At 37.6% G+C, this 21442-nt stretch overlaps 1 protein-coding gene across 5 annotated transcripts in view; it reads right to left on the bottom strand.

Annotated features, from left to right (window-relative positions):
- ATP2B4 (ATPase plasma membrane Ca2+ transporting 4) overlaps positions 1 to 21442 on the bottom strand; it is a 187079-nt gene that overhangs the window by 63479 nt on the left and 102158 nt on the right. For all 5 annotated transcript variants that reach the window (XM_060773013.2, XM_060773010.2, XM_060773011.2 and 2 more), the window contains exon 3: positions 5176 to 5373. In XM_060773013.2, the coding sequence (XP_060628996.2) occupies positions 5176 to 5373 (198 nt within the window). The remainder of the gene's footprint in view (positions 1 to 5175; positions 5374 to 21442) is intronic.

The following is a 21442-nucleotide window of genomic DNA, read 5'->3' as shown; positions in this document are numbered from 1 at the left end:
GTAGGAGGTATAACTATTAGAAAAATAAGATGTATATACTGTATTAGAGGCAAAATGCTACAACTCATGTGTTTGTGTGCATTTCTGTCTGTGTTTTTGTAAATAAAGCAAATGTACATATATTTGTCCAATTTTGTTATTTAACTTACTTTTTAGAGAAAAAAAAGTATTGAAGTTCCACCCTCGATCATACAAATCTTATTCTTATGAGATTTCACTAGTCATTGACACCACCCTTTTTATTTAAACAGATCTTCACAGACTTGGTTTTAAAAAATGATGTGGTTTCTCAAAGATTGGATTACATATTCAGTCAAAATACTATGAATAAATGCAAGCAGGAAAGAGGCACAGTTCATCACATGTCTCTAAGACAATTCATTACTTAGCTGTATTGACTTCTAAGGAGACATTTACAGGACTGTACTGTAAATTTACAAGTGAAACCATCACTCTTTTGTGGATTGTTTACATTAGGGATCTGAACTCGGTGAGTAAATGACATGCATAGTTCCTTCCCACATGAGAATTTTAGACACACTCTAAAGTTAGAAGTTCTTATGCCTTTTAACAGCACAAGAAAGACTCAGAGACAGAAAAAGAAGCAAAGACCTAGAGAAAAAGACACACACAGAAAGATACAAAGAAAATATTCATATGCTGTGGAATTTCCATGCCTAGCCCTTGAAATTAATTCTAGACAATATAAGCTTAAATTCACTTAATTCATTTTTAATAACAGGGCACAATCAGCTATGCTATTTACCCCTGGGGCTCAGAAATCACTGGATATAAGGCCTTAAATTAGGAACATATAGTTACTGGGATGTTTTAGGTAATAAATCTAGAGAGCTGTAACAAATTGATGTTTCAATAAGAGACATTTAAGAGCAAAGCGATAAAATAGGCAGCTATAAGTCACAAAGAACAGATGGTGTTCACTCAAAAGTGCTGAAGAATCTCAAAAATGAAATTACAAAGCTGTCTAAAACCAACTCATGTGCCAGAGGTCTGCAAGACAGCTAAAATAATGTGCCTCTCTCTCTCTCTCTCTCTCTCTCTGTGTGTGTGTGTGTGTAAAGGCTGTGGAATTGTTTGTGGAATGAGAGAACAGTGAGTCACTTCAGACTTGGGGGGAAAAAACCAGCGAAAATTGTAGTAGTCAGTAAAGAATGGGTACAATCCACCCACAGAATGACTTTATAGAACAACCACACTAAAAACAGAGTTCCTGCGCAGCTCTTCTAAAAAATACATTTAAGATCATGACTGAAACTGCGCCTTATCAAAGGACCAAATCCCAAACCCCCCAGATAGGACCAAAACTCAGGCTGACAGTGTAGATAAGATGGAAATATAAGTAAGACGACTGTCAAAGGAACACAAAGGAAGAGCCAAAGAAGACAATGGTAAAGAAAGGGATTCGAGTCAGACCAATATAGATCTCAACTCACAATGGGGTATAAGATAGCCAGGATGAGGTGAATTAACTGTAGGATTTGAGACTGAGGACTCTTGAAGTGGCCAGTTGGTATCAATGTTCACCACTCTTTAAAATAGCTGCAAAAGTTGCAATTTTAACAAATGTTAAGTAAAGAGTGATTTCCAGTGCTCAACAAAATCAAACTAGAAGGAACAAAACCAGAGTTTGACAAGAAAAAGGATATAGAGACAAAGCTGGATGCACAGATAAAAGTAGAATATCTGTGCAATTCCTTTCAAAAAGCTGAGTTTCATTTCAGGTAGCAAACCAGGCTATAATCTTGGACACAGAAATATAAATGGAACATATCCAGAAGGATTCGAAGCATGGAAACACAAATCATGTATTGATGCCCCTATGCTATTCGTTCCCAAGGTTTTCTCCTCTCTCTCTCTCCTCCACCAATTTCCTTTCTACATGAGATAATTTTTTTCCAGATACCTACAGGAAAACCACAAAGACGATACAAGAAGCATAACATTTCTGCTCATTTTCCCTAGAAACTGGTACTGAGAAGCACACTGCCCCTGACAGGGAAATCAATCTATATCTATCATAAATGGAAAGGGCATGGTCTGGAAATTGGCAATAAGATTAAAGAACAGTATTTTGTTGAGGGAACATTGTCCACCCCTAATTTCCTAGAAATCTGTCTAGATTCAATAAGCAGATGGAACATATAAAAGAACCTTGCTATTCCTGTAAATAAATACATTTAACAGAGCATACTACTACAAGATGGATGGATGGATGATATCCTTGAAGTGACTGGATTGACCTTGAAGGAGCTGGGGGTGGTGACGACCGACAGGGAGGTCTGGCGTGGACTGGTCCATGAAGTCACGAAGAGTCGGAAATGACTGAACGAATGAACAACAACACTACGACATTGCTACCCATGCCACAAACCATGTCAAAGAAATCAACACCATTGTTGATTTCACTGTAAACTTTTGGGACAATAAGGCAAGTTGAGAGTATGATAATCTTGCAAAACTAAACAGTGTGGCAATGAAATGAAATTCAATGTAATAAATAATGTATTCATGGGTGAGAAGTAGAATTACTTGATGTTGTTGAGCTCTAAACTGCCATAAAAAACACATGTTTTGGAATAACTTCATGTTTCCAAAATAATTAAGATCGCAACACAGCAATCAAAACAGAAAGCAGATGGGTAAAACTATTAGAGAAAAAGAAAGGGAAAAGGTCGACAAGAAGTACCTACTAATGCCCATATCAAAGATCACTGCTTTGTGCACAACTTGAGCTGTTCCATTAAATCCCACACAGAAAAAGAAGACAGAATAAAACAGCAAATATTTTTTTAGCTAAAGGACCAGAAAATATCAAAGGCAAAGATGATTTCCATTATGAAGAAATGCCTTGAAGTCTTAACAGTATTTGTCAGCTGAAGGATTGCTTCACAGAAAGATGTAAAATGAGGTAAGAAACCTGTTTTTTCAGGGGAGAGCAACAGTGAATGCAAATTTAATGTTGCCTTGCAGGTTAGCCATGATATTGTCTTACAGAACTTATAGCCCATACACTAAGTAACCAAGTAGAAAGCAACTCACACGACACAAAAAAACCTGAGATGGGCATAAATGCTAAGTTACCATAGACTTGCAGTGGGAACAGCTAAACAAACAGTCTAAAGTTAATTTATCATGTTGCTCAAATGTGGATGGAGACACTGCTCTGGTTTATGTTCCCGGTCATCAAATATATCAAAGCAGCCGTTTTCTCAACCTTTGGACAATACAAGAAACAAGTCATGGAGTGCAACACCATGCGGTTCGTTTAGCTGCTCCTGGGGAAAACAGAGGCAATCTGAGAGCAAGTACTGGCAAGTAGCTCATAAGACAGGATTCCCAAGATTCCCGACCTTGTCATGATCTTGGAATCAAAAAACTGCTGGGTTACATAAAAAACTGGTTGCATAAAAGCACACCATTAATTTATATATACATAAATAATTCCTAGGATGCATTTGCTATGATAGAGAAAAGTATCTTTTTCAGCTTGAAGGCCACATCGCTTCACGGAAAACTTGCATGGGACAAAAGCTCAGAGTGAGTAGAGCCACTTTTACACAATTATTCTCCTTCTTTTCTAAAACGTATAGTTGTTTAAATCTTTATACTTGTACTGAGGTCTATCTTGTTAGTAACTTGTATTTTTTGTCATCTCGAGTCCCATTATCAGTAGAGAGGCAGCATATAAATAATAATAGTATTTTTCTCTCACTTCTATCTCTATCTACCCCAAACTCTACAAAACCATTAAGTTGCCTAAAACCTTCCATTGGAGAAAGAAGGCTATGAACTGCATGTCTTCACTGAAGACAAAAAGGACTTCTGCACTATATGAGTTTCATTGTGTTCAAAAAACACAGCCTGCATTTTTATTCCTTCTTAGACTCTTTTTACTTTCAGTTATCAGATACTGGAATGCTCAATCTCTGTTTCCATCTCCTCTTAAAGGTAGTAAGAGTTAGAGCTTATGGGATTTACAGTTGTGGAAAAACAAAAGGGCTCCAAAAGTCATCTGTCCAGAGAAAGAATTTCACCAACACATCCTTCTTTTCTGTGCAATTCTGTCACAGCCATAATGGCTATTCAATCTGAACTGTTAGCTTACAGTAGCTGGATACATGATCAGAACTATATGATATGTCTTTTCCCTTACAAAATACATTGGGGGGATAGTGGTTGGGCTCTGTTTTCTTCCAATTTCATTTCTTATCAAGGTTCACATATTATTTGAATATAATTAAATTGTGTTTTCAGTTGCAGGATCAATAAACTACAATAAGGTTGGGTTGTTGTAGGTTTTTTGGACTGTATGGCCATGTTCTAGAAGCATTCTTCAAGAACATGGCCATACAACTTGAAAAAAACCACAACAACCCAGTGATTGTGGCCATGAAAGCCTTCAACAATACATACAGTAATGTTCCCTATTCCTATTTAAGTAGATAAATGTTTTCATCACTCAAATCCAGTCTAATGTGTTTACCTGAATTCTGGAATGCTGTACAACACCACAGATGGAAAATAAAAATTCAGAATCCATGACTAACATCATTGTGTTATTATTTTTTTTAATTAGCAAAATGGAATTATCCACTTGCTGGGGCACGGCCAGAACCAAGGAAGCAGATTTCTTTCCAGATTGTGTTGGGAATCCTCAGGAAATACTGCCTTAATTGAAATAACTTTCTGAATAAAGCTGCTTTTCAGGATTTCATGGCATTCAGCTCTGTCACATTAAGCTAAAGAATGGGGGCCTAGTATGCTGAGTATGCAAATATGAGTGAGATAGTGGACAGAAAAACATAGCCATTTTGTATGGTAGTGAATTGAGTTAGGGAGAAAGAAATCTGTTTAACAATCAGGTAGAAAAAGATAGATATATACACACACACACACACACACACACACACACACATATATATATAGAAGGGAACAAAGAGAAGTGAATCTAACATTTTAACCTACTTAGGAATACGTCTGTTGTCCATCAAATCAAATAGGCATAGTATTTAACTGTTCAGCTGGTCCTGCTGTGCATTTCATGCCATGCAGCCTGTTTAGGGATGGAAGGTCTACCTTGACCAGAATGTGATTATTTTACTGCATGATCTCTTTCTGTCTTGCTCCATCCTACTTAACACAGATATAACTTACCTTCATTGTCGCCACCAGGTGGATGATAGAAAGACAGGCCCAGGGAGATTATGGCTGCTATTTCCAATATGATTAATGTGACATCCTGCAGTGCTTCCCAGACTAACTGCAGGAAAGTTTTGGCCTTTTTGGGTGGAATGAAGTTTTGGCCAAATGCTTGCCTTCTTTTCTCCAAATCCGCAGGATTCCCTGATAGGCCTGCAAGCAAGGGAAAGAAAATTGAAATACATGGTCAAGGAAACACACTTACTTTGATTCTAATTCTAAAAGCCATTTTCCTTCATCTCCTGTAAGTCTGATTAGATGTATTGCTCTGTATCAAACTAAGAGCTCTCAGGCAGTAAATGTTAGCTCTGCAAAGGCATACCATGAACAAGAACGAAGTAACTGAGACAGATCAAAGGAACTCTGAATGGAAGGGTGATTGAGATAGAAAGAAGCAAAAGCAATAGTTAACTCAGGCTTCAGTCTTGAACAGCTTTGGCATCTCTAAATAATATATATATATATGCTTAAACAAACAGCATCCTCACCAATCACATCTATCATTACGTTTCAAAGTATAATAGCTGGAAAAACCAGCAAATGTGCAGGCACTATCTCTAGCCCAAACCACCATTGGTTTGGGCTAGAAAAAAATCCTTAAGTTCATTTGTGGGAGTATCTCTTACAAAATTATTTTCATTACATTTCTCAGATTCTTATAAACATTTTGTCATGTCATCTTCTTTATAAAGCTGCAATATTTGTGTTCTTTCCATAATGAGAATATGCATTTCATTCTCCTCCAAAATGCTGGTATTCCATATGTATGGATTTTTATACATTATCTCCTTTGGTGAAAGCATGCAGCAACACATTTTTCAAACATGTCTGTATGCATTTTTGGTGTGCATTTCTCATTCTTAAAACAATTACGCAGCCTTGGAAATTTGTTCCACTACCAATTTCAAGAGGTGTGATTTTTTTTAAAAAAAGTAAAATATGAACTCAATTATCTTCTTTTCCATTCCTACTCATATCCATCTCCAGTTCATTTTAACGTATAATTTATGTAAAAGTAATCATTCTAGCCTAGAATACAGTTTCACAGATTGGTATTGAAATGATCCCTGTGGGTGTCTTGGATTTTCATTCTTACAGCTTTTTACCTAGCCCTCTCACCTTACCACTCCCAATTAAATTTTGAGCTAGGCTAGAGAACTATCTTTTTTAGAAAACTTTGTACAATAAATTAGGCACAATAGAAAACCATTAGGTAAAATAAACAAATGCAAAACACTTGTCATAATTTGTTGTGAAGCTGTGATTTTTTTGAAATGTTAACTACATAAAACCACACCACAAAATAAAAAATACCATAGGCTACGTCTCATATTTCAACTTTCACACATGAACTTAGGAGGTCACCCTGTACATTTGATGGCAAACATGCTATTGTGAAACAAACAAGTGCATATTCATGATCTCAATGAGATGTTAAACACACACACACACACACCCCTTTGACATCTGAGCAGAAAATAGAATACATGTATTTCGACGTGGATTTCCATCATGGGAAGAATTTGCACTGAAATTCCAGGAAAGGAACTAACTCCATATAAGAGGCATTGCTCACTCATCTCACATTTTAATGACAAGAAACAAACATGGTGCTGTTACTTTGTGCCAGGGATGAACAAAATACAGCCTTCCACATATTGCTGGACTGAAATCTCAATCATCCTTAGAAAATATAACCAATGGTGGAGAAGCTGGGAGTTGCAGTCAAAAACTGGAGGCTCATGATTTTCCTACTCCATCTTCTGAGGAAAACTACATTCAGAAAGGAAAGATGGATGCCTACAAACAAGAAGACTGCCAAATGCCATCCCATTAATTCTTGATAAATGTGCAAATTCTAGTAAACAAATTACAAAGCTAGATACATGTATATTTTGTAGAGTTAACATTCTTTTTGGAGGAACAGGGAGACAGATATTGGCCATGCATATTATTATACATGCAAAAGGGCAGCTAACATGAATGCAGGTCCCTTTGTGGATAAGGTGTAAGTGGCTATTCTCTTGCCTTTGCACTTTGTCCAAAAAAATCTCCCATACTAAATACCCTGGGAAAGGGAGGTGGCAGCCTTCCCTTCCCTGAAAGGAAGGACAGGAACACAACTCAGATCTTAAATTGGAGCTCCTGGAGGACAGAAAAAAATGTGCTCCATGTGAAAAGGCGCTCTCATTTCTTCCCTTTTCTCATTTGAGGTAAGCCCTGCTGTTTCTCTATCATCTGAATCATTTCCTGCCGCCTTCCTTCCACACCAGGAAGAAACAGCAGCAGGAGCCTCCTTGAGGGCTGAACAACTAACAGGCGATGGGAAGGTCTGAACTCCACATGCTGAGCTATGCATAGGATCTCAGATACAGAAGGTTAATTAGACCCATGGCTGATAAGGGGAAATATTATTACATTAACAACCACAGATGTGCTTAATAATTAATTTTTATTCTGTACCCACCCTATTTATGTCAGAAAGATCAAGAAAATTTATTCTTTCACACAATGGTGACACTTAGCAACATGCTCACCACCATTTATTTATTTACGTGTTATTGTATTTATTTTTATCCTGCCTTTCTCCCAAGATAGGAACTTAAGGCAGTCAACAATAACAACAAACTAACTTTCATTTAACAAAGTTAAAAGGTTTGCAAGGGTTGCTGGTAATGTATGCTAGAGCAATATACTTATACTCTTGAGGATGATTGTTCCAGCTTTTTTATCCTTACCCCAGTATTAATTTCCAATGTGCTACCTAGAGTAGTGTCAGAGACTTGACAGCTCCCACCATGCTTTGCTTGGACAGGAAAGGTCAGAAGAATGCTCCTATATAGTAACAATCTGGAAGGCACTTTCTTTGACATATGGGATAGTGCTGGGGGTTCACAGCATGTGTACAAGGTCAGGAAAGCTTGGCAAGATCTCTGACTGGTGGCTTGCATCTCTCCCCTGCTTCTCCTCAGGATAAAGGGGAAAGGAAAGATTGAATCTCTTCAAGCAACCGGAACATGAACAAATGTCCAGAATCAAGAAAAAAGCAATTTTGCTTCCTCTCCACCTTCCAAAAGCAATTCAGAGTATCTAGGAAATGATGAATTTCCTATATAGAGAGAAGAAAGGCTTAAAATAATCTAATACAGGCTGCTGGGTCTTTCTAACTCTGAAGGAAAAAAGAACAGGTGGACCCTAAATTCATAGAAAAATAGACTATATTTTTACTACCCAAACCTTCTCCTTCCTTTTCTAAGCCAGTGGTTCCTAACCTGTGGTCCATGGACCACCAGTGATCTGCAAAAATTAAAATACGGTCCGCAGCCTCACCATTACTACACCATTGCGATGAGAGTGACTGGTCTCACAAACTTCTCTTATAGTGCTGAGGCTTACTACATATGGTTTTCTCTGAGTGAGCAGCCTGAGCATATGTTCTGTATCAGAAACTAGAGCCGATCAAAGCAATTTTCTGAATCAGCACCCCAAATAATCAAACCGAATTTAAAGTTGACCAAAAACTTATTTGTAATCCAAGGTACTAATGTTGGAGAGTGGTCCCTGGTCAAAAAAAGGTTGGGAACCACTGTTCTAAGCCAATCTTCATTGAGCTAAGACCTTCTGGCTGGACCAGAAGTAGAGATGAGAAGTAGACTCAACGGGGCTTTCAGGGTTTGTCAAGGTCTGGATTAAAAAGAGGCTTTAAGAACTACAACCTCCCTCATAAAAACAGCAGAAATTACACTACATGCAAATTCAGTATCATAAGAGATAACTAAGGTTGGCATTCCAGCCACTTTAAAATGTTATTTAGATGCATTCCATAAGGATGAGATTATGAAAGGCTGGCAAGATGGCTTTGCATTACCTTTAGTATCAGAGACAGTAAGCCTGTGAACACTAGTTTTCAGGAACCACAAATGGAAAGGCATCTTTACATCCTGCTTGTGGACTTCTCACAGACATCTCGGAACTATTCACACTACAGCATTATAGTTCCATAATTCCACTATAACTGCCATGGCAACATTTTGGATTCTACCATTTCAAGAGGGGCGTAAAGATAACTTTACTGACTCGCCAAACCACAACTTCGGGATTCCATAGGATAAAGCCATGGTAGTTACAGTGGAATCAGAGTGCTGTAACTGTATTGTGTGAATAGAATATTGTGACAATCGTGACTTTGGACTGATCCAGAGTAGTTTTTCTTATCCTCTCTTCAATGCTTTCTACCAATGCTTTCCCACCAACCTTTAGTTCTACATGGCATTAATGAGATTCCCTTCAGGGTGCTCTTTGACTTGTCCTGTCTTGTATAAAGTGAGAAGAAGCCCAGAATGAGTGAGAAAAGTGTAGGTAGGGAAAAAAGACAAATTGCATATCGAAAGAAAAGCTTCTATGCAAACATTCTTGGGCTGTATCCACATATATCTCAGTAAGTCAAGCACAGCCCTGACAATGATCTTTCGGAAAGGTGCTTCCTATCATTCCTTTATACATTCTTTATGAATCGTGGTACATTCTTCACATTTCTACAGCAAGATGAGACATGGTTAGTGAAGTGACAGAAATTATTCCCCAAAGCACTCTTATGTTCCTCTTTCCAAAATGAAAATAGAAGCCTCTTGGAAGGAGACAGTAAGACCTGCTCTAGTAACAATAACAGGAACAAGTAGATCAAAAATAAAGAAATATATTCAACATGATTTTAAGGTGCAGTTCCTCCACCTCTTCACATCGTGTCTAAATTCTTCTCTCAGTGAGAACAAATACACACTAATGTCACATGAAATTCAAATAAGTTTGCATAAACATGACTTTTCCCCAAGGATGGGGAAAGCATAATCCTCTAAATCAGTGGTTCTCAACCTGGGGTCCCCAGCTGTTTTTGGCCTACAATTCCCAGAAATCCTAACAGCTGGTAAACTGGCTGGGATTTCTGGGAGTTGTAGGCCAAAAACATCTGGGGACCCCAGGTTGGGAACCACTGCTCTAAATGTTTGCAGCTTCAGATTCCATTACACTATGTAACATAATTTTTGTTCTCGGGTTATAAATATCATTTCCTAGTTGGTTCTATCATAAAAACATGGAAAACATTTATTAAACTGCAAATACTCTTTTGAGGGACATCCTGCAGCACATTTTGCTGCAGTTTTTCAATAAATATATCATGGAGTCTCAACCAGTTCAACATAGTTTGTGGCAGCTACAAAAATGAAGTTTCTGGAATATAACAACTGACCATAATATTTAGGGGGCAAAAGGACCCCCCTGAAATTTCAAGTAATTTGTTCACTAAAATAGCTTCATCTTCAGGAATGGTTTTTGCAACAGATCTTCATTGGGGAATGACACGCAGCAATGAAGCTTTTTGTGCATTTTACCAGGAAGTCTTAGAAACATTTTCCTATTGCCTCCTTGTCATAACCTGCAACCATGGGGACAAGTATTTTATAGTCCTCAATCTTCCAAGAGCATCAGCTAACCCTTTAAATAGGTTGACATAAACATAAAAATACATGTCTTTTTTCAAAAAAGGTTTTTATTTTTTCATTTCTTTGTCCATATTATTGCTAGTATGTGTATCCTACAAATGATTCCAGGGCACTAGACCCATTCAAATTGCATGACCCATTCCTAGAAAACCTGTATTTATGTTTATCTCTAATGCAAACTTATATTTCCTCTATTAAAAAATGCATTCATTTTCACATAAAAGAAAAATATTCACAGTAGCAAAATCTTGTTGCTCACACAAATGGTCATTATAAACCTCACTTTCAAGTGATGATGAATCCTCTATCTAAGGAGTCATCTAAGACAAGTGTACTTTGTTTTCTCTAATAGTTCATTGTATTCCATATCCATGGCATTTTCCAAACTGTGGAATGCATCAAGAGGTATATTTCAAGCAATCACTAAAACACAGTTTGATAAAAACTACCCCTATACGCATACCACCCCAGTCTGCTAGGCGTACTTGCTTCTAGAAGAGTTGAAATAAGGTGCTTAAACCCCTTCACTTTTAGGATTTTTATTGTGTGTTTGTGCACCAATTGCCCACTTTTTTCTTTGCTATATGACCCCAATCAAGAGAATAACTGTGTAGGTACTGCGATAATGATACTGGTACTGACATTCAAATGAGAGCAAAGAAAAGTCTTTAACTGAATCATGGATTTGCCAGTAGTGAAGTGACAGTTCTGTGAATTGATTTGGTTTTAAATCTAAACAAGCAGACCAAGGTCTAAACCCAATTGTTAGCCCCACTAAAAACAGAATCAGTGGAACAATGGAACTATCATAAGTGTTGACACAATTTCTATTGATCCTGTGGATCTACTCTAGTTCAGACTAACAACCAGAATTAGGAACTGAAAACGGGAAATGAAAAATGGAATTCCATGTATGGATATCTTGCATTCTTTTTGTAACCAGGAATTTATAGTGATCGTAAATGACAGCCATATGCCTTACTTTACATTCCCTCTTGCATTTAGTGTTAATACTGGAAGATTGAAGAGGAAACCACTGAAATTTTTCTCGGTATCTTAACACAATAATCTGAAGCAGCCAAGGAAGTCATGGCTAGAAACAGGCATATTCAGCTGTAGGTATAAACAAGTACAAGCTGCCATGAACATCTTTCCATAGATACCTCATTCCTGAGATAAGGACATGGATACTTTTTCTTGGGAAATGGGCTCATCTACTTCCCTCTTGGTGAAATGAGGTTTTGCTTTCTCCTTCTGTCAACTTCTGACAGCTTCAAGAATGGGGGGATATATAAAATTCATGGAAGGATAAGCTGCTTTCTGGAGTTCACTTTGGAGGTGGAAAAGTATACCACCTCCCTGTGAGCCTGTGCCTTAGAAAAGCAGTTGGACCACAGCAGTAGAGTGTAATGGTTTTGCATAATAATTTATTGTTTTACATTGTAAACTGTGCTAGAAAATAAGAAAGCTTTGTTCCTCAGAATGACATAAATACACATTGTTGCAATATACCAGCTTTTAAAATAAATTGGTAAAAGGTACAGCCCCATGTGTGGAACAAATGGAAATAAAAACTTCTAGAGGCTGGAGGGCAGGGGAAAGCTTGTGGTGTACCAAAGAAGCTGGCAGAAAAGAAGCAAAGCTGTTTCTATGCTTCCTCCATGGAAAGCTTCCAGGCTGTGGAGAAGAGCTGGACTTCTGTCAGTCCACCTGTCCAACTGTGTGGAATTCCAAATAGTAACGCAAAGGAAATGCTTTCTTGGCTCTGAAACTCTCCCTTCCAAGCTGCCGTACGATGTAGGTTGTTCACTCAATGGGAATAGATAGGGACTCACACTGAGTCTACTGCAATTTTCTGAGAAGACGGCAACATTTTTAGAAAGATTAAGACGTATGTGAGCGTGCACCTGTGTGAATTTTAAATAACAAGTATTTTAAAGGTAGCTCATTTACTGCTTTATGCATATTGCAATTTCTCTTTTCATTGTCATTGAAAAGAACAGGAAACAAATATAAACCTGTATCAAAGTGGAGTACTAAGCAAAAGGAAGAGATGGGGGCGGGGGGTGGGAGTGAGTTCTCACAGGCTCTTGTTCAGAACTATGGAAATGCTTGCAAGTGAAACACTTAGCACAGAGGAAATCAAGTGTGTTGGCCTTGCCTTCTGACCCATCTCTGCAACATCAAATTGCTAGGAAGGCTGCAACTTCAACGTTCTCAGATACATTTGGAGGTATTTATTAATAAAAAAGCAGAGAAGCATTTCTTGCATAACTGTGTCTCTGAAGGTTGAGTCTTTTCCCAGCTACTTTGAACCATCTTTCCCACTAGCCCACAATCAGCACAGCTAGTGTTCAAGGATGGTGGGAACCCTAGCTGAAAATATCTTAATGGCATTAGATCAGAGAAGGTTATAGAGACCAAAATTCATTGTACAATTGGACTGTTTCTGGACTCTATATTTTGGAATGCAGGCACATAATTATCCAAGTCACTGACTGAATGTTCTACCATAAAAACAATACAAAAATAATTCTCTCTGCAAACATTGCTAGAGTCAAATGCCTATCTTTAACTTCCTCTGTACAGAACTCCGATCTGCCTTTTTCCTTGCCTGACATAGGACAGCAACCATGCCATCACTCACCTGCAAAGTATTTATACAAAACAGTTCTTAGACCTGAGTCTGTGGGATTTTGTTTAGATCTAGGGAGCTCCTTCAAAGAAGGCCCTCGCATCAAGAGTCTTGCAGAATGTTCCTTTTGTGCAACACTGGCATATGGTTTCTTTCTCCCTGCTGCAAGATACTCAATTTCCAAATTAATAGCTTTGAAAGAGGCTAAAATTCAACAGAAGAATCTTCCTCTAGGATGGTGACATTAAAGGAGATTGGGAAGATGATTAATAAAGAGCAGAGGTGGTGGAGAATGGTTATCATCGCTTCTCTTGCCAGCAGGTAAGTCAAGCCTATATTTGCTGATACTCCCCTCGCATAAGGGACAGTGGGGAGGTGTTTCTCATCATAGTGATTTATAGAACTTTATAGAAACAGCCATCTCTGAAATACTCCCTCTGATTCCCTTCCCCATCCACACTTCCCATCCCAGCCATTGCCACAAAGAATATGGTAAATAATTTCAAAAGCCTCTTTTACACATATCATCACCCAGAAGCTTATTCCACTGTAAAATAAACTGATAAAATTAATACAAGGCAGCTCCATATCTTCCTATGTCTTTCAGCAAACCCTAAGATCAACTTAATGATCACTGAATGGCTGGTGAAAAGCTATTCAGCAAATTCTTTGGTTCATCAATGGAAGCATTTTTAGCTTTGCATTTTTCCAGTAACTATTTAACCTGACTTACAACACTGTCTTAAACCGAACATGGCTTCAAGAAATAAATTGGTTTGGAATTTTTTGTACCAATTCCAAAGCATGAACAGAAAACAAAAATAACACATTGATGAGAATGTGTTAATTGCTCTTCACAAGGCAAATTGTAATTTAGTATGCGCTGCAATTTGTTGAAGATTACCCCAGGCTTGTGAAAATGGCCTTTGTGTCTGCTAAATATGGAGTGTATAATATTTACCCGTGCTCCTGAACTATGGGCTTGTTACTAGGTAAGGAAGATGGCTGGAGAATGTGGTATGCACTTTCCTGGCAATAGGGACTATCTGCATGGAATTCAGATGTGTAAGCAGTCTATGGAGGGCTCTTCCAGTTTAATATAGAAAGGCAGAGTCTGAGAAGCCAGTTCAAACCATTAAAATGGATTCAATAATTTCCTCATTACTCAAATGAAGGTTTGGAGCTTGCCATGTAACTCATTTTGCTGAGGAGCATACAATGGTATACAGTGTTCATGATATTCACACTCTTTTGTTCAGACAGGTATGTGTCCTGCAGTGGATTTACGGACTTAGTAACTCAACCAGAAGTGAAGAGGAAAGATGCCTCGGGGAAGAGGTATCAGTTGGCATGCAGGTTTTATGCCAGTCTGCCACTTCTGTCGACTTGATTGCAACATATATACTCACTCGATGTTTGAAAAAACAGAATGGGCATTGTATCTTTATTATTTACAGGATCCAGGGATGTGAAATCTACGTGCCAGACACTCAAAAGGCAAAGATTATATTTGGAAACAGACACTAATTTAAAAAGCCACAGTACTTAATGCTGGGGTAGTGAGTGTGCTAAGTCTGAGAAGGGTACATATTTCTGATCTTGAGACATCTCTGAAACTGAATGGACAAAATTCACCCTTGTCCCCAGTTGCAAATGACCAGACTCCCTCATATCCTGCATTTTTCTATATTAAACCTGATGAAGAATAGAGAGCATATTAATCCATTTTAAAATCTAAATCGTTGCTTCAGTAGTTTCCAGAAGCTTTTTGGGGCCACATGCACCTCCATTTTGCTTACTTTCACTTGTCATACATGATCCTGCAGTTTATAAATGACCCCAGTCCATTCCAGGTATAACATGAAGTCATGGGAAAATATAATGGCAGTAAAGAGATCTGATTTTAAACAAACTGAAGCTGTATTCATGTAATATAAGGGTATTGGAAGTATAATCTGTTGCCCTCAGCACTGCTTTGATACCATGAGTTTCCCAAGAACACCCCATCCTCCAATTTAGGGCCTCAAATGTCCTTCCTTACCTAGCAAATGTAATATTGGTTGACTTCATCATGCCACTCAAAAAAAAAAAGAAAAAAAAAAGGACCCCTGACCTAAAATAGCCCAGTGAGCAAACCGTGGTGAAATTGCCCCAAGACATCTAATAAGTAAGGTGAGGGAAAAGTAAAATACAAGTACACTTCAGTTAACAAGATAGATGTATTCCTGATTGCTACTTCTATAATAAAAAATGGTGTCAAAGGGAAAAATAACATGGAAATAATATGGATGGATTCCTATAACAGGAAAAACAAGAAGTTCAACATATTTCAGCAAATGTTTTAACAAAACCTAACACTATGCAATGTGAAAGGAAACAATCAGGACAAGTAGGCCTTGCATAACTAAACAAAAACATGTTGAATCTTCTAGGGGTGATTTCCCCCCTCTCTGAACAGCCTCTACTTTTTATGCTTTCCATTTTGGTGGAGAAATGTATAGTTTAACATATTGGGAGGGAGGGAGGTTTATCTGATCTCTCATTTTTCCTCTATTTTGCTATTCATATATGATTAGCAATGGATTCTCAAGATTGCCACTATTTACCTTGCCTGCTGAGGGCAAAAACACACAGTTACAGTAAGACTGTATAGAGAAGATCCCCAAATGAAGCATTTTTGTACTGTTTGTTGCAGTTATACTGCTACAACTTGAAAGTGAAAGTCTGTGTTTCTCCAGACTTCCTTAACTATCCTCCTAATGCTGCTGCTGCTGAAAAAGCTTTGAATTAGACACTAGAAGGAAAAGGGGAAGAGTTAGAGGCCATAAAAAGACTTGGTCAGAGGCTTTTAGAACTAAATCAAATGGCCTGAAAAATTTGAGTGTAGAAGCATGGTAGCCTGGGTGCAGTTCTCCAAACGCGGGCAGTTGCATATGTCTGACATGGTCGGAAATGATACTTTCTGAAAATAACGGTCACCTGGACATGGAGGAGCTTTCTATATATTATATCTTACAGTTCAAGAATGTTAGTGTGAGAAGAGATATCAGGGGTCATTTACAGCAATGTTAACTTTATGCAGGAATACTGCGACTACAATATCCTAGTTAAATGGACTTTCATCTCCTGGTTATATACTTAAAGAAAAAGGGATTTCTTGAACTGGTGAATTCTGACCTCCAAAGAGTTGCAGACAAAGCTAGGTTGGGTCACACCAGAATTACTACTATCATAAATGCCTCTGGTTTCTCCAGAAAACGAGTGAAGTAATAATATTGGGGATGGGAGATGGTACTGGTGTTCAGCAGAGGACAGAAAAGTAAACAATGACAGAAGAGGAAAAGAAATAATACAACCGTACTGTAGGTTGTAATCACTTGTGGAATCACTTGTATTGAAAACTAACACGAGATAGGAAAACAAGAAAGTAGAGTGTTGCTAATCAGGACAACATAACACTTGCTGGCATTCTCACAAGACATGCTCTCATGTCTGTCTATAGCTATACACACACAAAGGAAAAGGACATTTGTCCCTGTACATGATGTCTGAAATCAGGGGTTGATTCTGTGTCAGACAGTTTCATCACCTATTTTGAATGCCACAGCTGAAAACATCCATATTATTCAATGGAAATGTGAACTTGTGTGTCCTTAAAATAATGAATAACCTCACCACAGTTTGGAAGCCAGGCAAGCAGTCTGAGACAATGCCATATTCTCCCACACAAGTAGCACCATGTTGTGATACAGACTGACTGGGAAAGACCTTTGGCAAGGGCCCGGTCCAGACAGTTCAGAGATATTCATATATCATCCAACTGTGTAGGAACAGAACACAGTCAGGATCTGTACAAAAGGAGGACTAGCATAAACCCTGCTCCATCTCACCAATGGTATATATAACAGGAATAATAATCAAACATTTGCTTATAATAAATCTGCATTTGCAGGGCTTGCTAAATTTTCCTTTTTATGGAGTGAAGCTGAAGCATTTTCTGCAGAGTCCACTATAAACACTGTATGTTATTAACAGATTCATGAAAATGTCTAAGTGACAGTCAGAAACCTTTTATTGTTGCCAAATTGTTCATGACCGCAACACTGAGCTATGGGGACCCTAATCTGAAGCAACCCAGAAGTGTTTCCACTTTCACAAGCTTCCAAATAGGCTCAATGCAAAAACCATGTCCCTTGAAAGAAAAGAGAAAATGTTCCTGGAGGCAAAAGCTGAAGGCCTGATGGAAAGCTGAAGGCCAGGTGTGGTGATTCTTTTACTGGTCTATAGAAAACATCTATTTACATCAGGCCTCTGAAGATGTGGAATGCCTAATTACATGCAACAACATAACCTTAACAAGAGGACACATGGAAGAGTAATGGCAAAGAGCAGGAGGCTCATAAAAGCTTGTGGCATGAGTGACTTTGTTGAGTTATTTTGCAGTGGCCTCAAATGCACTGAGAATAGCTAGCAGCAATAAAACCAAAGGGAAATCATTTCAGAGACTGGCAGGGATGGAGGAAAATACAAATGGGAGAGAGGGAAGCAGCGCTGATGGCCAGGAAATTGGTAAAGAAGGCGTAGGCAGACCCATGACTAGGCAACTTTACAAACACATTCGGGACTCATTCTTGGTCCCAACTGAACAGTTATGAGGATTTCAACATCTATCACATGGCAAGTCAATATTGAAACTGAATAGAGTTTGGAAGCAACAGATTACAAGTAAGGGTGTCACATGCAACAAGTTACTTTTGGGGGTGACTATGAGACTGCAACCTTTGAAAAGTAATATAATAGGTAGAAATTAGAAGTAATATAACAGATGGAAATTAACATTTTATTTTTATACTAGCTGTCCCCTGCCACGCCTTGCTGTGGCCCAGTCTGTTGATCTGGAAAATAAAGTAATGAGAAAGTGTTGGTTTCTAATATATGTAATTTCTTTATGCTTGTGGGTAAACAGTATTTCTTGCTGTTTCTTTGTCAGTGATGATGTGGAGAGTGTCTGGTTTGCCCACCCTGGAACATGCAAGATATCATTGTCCTTCTTTAAGGGTCCCTTTCAAATCTATGATACTATCTCTCTCTGTGAATCATATCTATCTATCTATCTATCTATCTATCTATCTATCTATCGTTGGATGGCTCTTTGTCAGGAGGACTTTGATTACGTTTTCTTGCCCTGATGAAGGGAGTTGGATTGGAGGGCTTTAAGTATTTTCTGTTGGTCATGGGGGTTCTGTGTGGGAAGTCTGCCCCGATTATGTCATTCGTGGGGTTCAGAATGCTCTTTGATTGTAGGTGAATTGTGAATCCCAGTGACTACAACTCCCAAATGTCAAGGTCTATTTTCCCCAAACTCCATCTGTGTTCATATTTGGGCATATTGAGTGCTTGTGCCAAGTTTGGTCCAGATCCATCACTGTTTGAGTTCACAGTGCTCTCTGGATGTAGGTGAACTACAACTCCCAAACTCAAGGTCAATGCCCACCAAACCCTTCCAATATTTTCTGTGTGCCAAGTTTGGGTCAATTCCATTGCTGATGGAGTTCAAAATGCTCTTTGATTGTAGGTGAACTATAAATCCCAGCAACTACAACTCCCAAATGATAAAATCAAATTTTTTGAGTGATGGTCACTTCTTGTGTTGTGAGATGTTTTGTTGCCAAATTTGGTGTGATTTTGTTCATTGGTTCTTTTGTTTTTAAGGTACTCATTATGCACAGAGCAGATAGATAGATAGATAGATAGATAGATAGATAGATAGATAGATAGATAGATAGATTTGCATTTGATTTGCTGCAGAATTTGATTCTGAAGGACAGGAGATAGCTAGCTAGCTAGCTAGATATATTAAAAGAATCCCATATGTTTACAAGTTAATTGGAATAAGTCAGAAATGATGCTACTTAATTATACAAGAGAAGAAGAAAAAGATTTTATAGAATAGAGTAAAATGGGAATAAGAATTAAGAACAAATTAAAATACTTGGGAGTAATAATAACTAAGGATTTAAAAGAGATAGAGGAAGTAAATGTAGTGACATTAAGGAAAGAAGTTCAGAAAAAGTTAATAGAGTACGAAGGTATACGCTTATCCTGGTTTGGAAGAATAGCATTAGTAAAAATGAAAATACTTCCAAAAATAAATTTTATATTTAGGATCCTACCACTTCAAATCACAGAAGAAGAACTAACTAGATGGCAACAAATGATTAATAAGTACTGTAATGGAAGTAAAAGAAATAGACTAAATAAACAGTTATGGTACAGATCGCAAAAGGAGGGTGGACTAGTGCTACCTAATATAAAAAAATATTATGAAGCAAGTAGATTAAGTTTGGTTATAGAAGGAATGGTTAAAAAAGAGGGAATAGATTGGCTTAGTAATGATTCAGGAAAAGTGGAAGATGAAACTTGGAATATATTAGGTTCTTGTGGGTTTTTTCGGGCTATAGAGCCATGTTCTAGAGGCATTTCTCCTGACGTTTCGCCTGCATCTATGGCAAGCATCCTCAGAGGTAGTGAACATGGCTCTATAGCCCGAAAAAACCCACAAGAACCTAGTGATTCCAGCCATGAAAGCCTTCGACAATACATTGGAATATATTTTTAAACAGTTTACTAGAAAAGAAATGAGGGAAATTAGAAACCCAATGCTGAGTAATATACTGGAAATATGGAATAAATATAAGGGGAGGTTAATAAAGGAGGGATCAATTATAACCCCAATAGTGATGGAAAAGAAGTTCCCAAAAATTGTTAAAAAGTAATGGATAAAAAGGTAAGGGAAATAAATTTAGATAGGATAGGGGGTTGGATGAAGGTGGAAATGAAGAGGGAAATTATGTTGGAAGAGTTTAAAGAAATAAAATTGTCATGGTTTCATTGTATACAATTAGAACAATGGTTAATAAACTGGAAAAAAATATAATAGAAATGGAAGCCAAGCCAAACAATTCAAACAAATAATACAGAAGGGAAGGGCTGTAGAAGAACATGAAAACTTGAGAGCTACAATTAGCAAAATTTATAAGATACTAATTGAAATGAAGGATGAAAAAATAAAAAAGTGTACCCTTAAGGAGATTTGGGAAGAGGATTTAGGGATGAAAATAAGTGAAACAGAGTGGCAACAGTTATGGGGACAAAGACATTTAAAAAATCTATCGATACGAGTTAAAGAAAATTATTATAAGTTAATATGGAAGTGGTACCTGACACCGGTAAGAATAGCATATATGAATAAAAATAACTCAATAAATTGTTGGAGAGGGTGTCAAGAACCAGGAACATATATACACATGTGGTGGCAATGTAAATACGTAAATAATTTTTGGGAGAAAGTATTTAGAGAAATAGAAGCTATAATGAATATGAAAATAGACAAAAGTCCTAGTATAGCCTTACTATCATTATATAACAATAAGCAATTGAAAAAGGAGGATAAAGAAGCGATAACAAACTTACTAACTATAGCAAGACTGCTCATAGCAAGGAATTGGAAAAAAGAAATGAATATACAAATAGAGGAGTGGTATAAGGAATCATGGAAAATAGCAATAAATGATAAATTGACATGTATATTAAAGGTTAAAAAAGGTATATGGAAACAAAGTGATTTTGATGCTGTATGGGGAAGATTTGTGGTAAATGGATTAAAAATAAGGAAGGAAAATTACCGTCACAAGAAGAAATGAAATTTTGGACAGATGAAATGTAAGAATTGTGGCTTGAGACGGGTGGAGGGGAGCACTGTGGTGATAAAAAAGGAAAAAAAGAGAAAAGGGGGGGAAATGTCAAAGCAAAATAATAAAACAACATGTTAAAGAGGCTGATGTACAAAATGCAATAGTATGTAATAAATGTGATAAATCAATAAAAATTATAAAAAAAGAAAAGAAAAGAAAAAAGAATCCCATATAAAAAGCTGGTAAAAGAGGCTGTTTCCAGAGAGGAAATGCAAGAGCCATAATATGTCAGCTGCTTCTTATTCCCTACTATGCCTGCCATTTCTCTTTTTGGTCACTTACCATTCCTTTTGCCCCTTAAAAATCTGGTGAGAACATAGCGTTTGTGGAAC

Source organism: Anolis sagrei, chromosome 4, assembly GCF_037176765.1.
Source record: "Anolis sagrei isolate rAnoSag1 chromosome 4, rAnoSag1.mat, whole genome shotgun sequence".
NCBI lineage: Eukaryota > Metazoa > Chordata > Lepidosauria > Squamata > Dactyloidae > Anolis > Anolis sagrei.
Note: the sequence above shows the minus strand (reverse complement) of the source record. Positions and strands in the feature narration are given on the sequence as shown.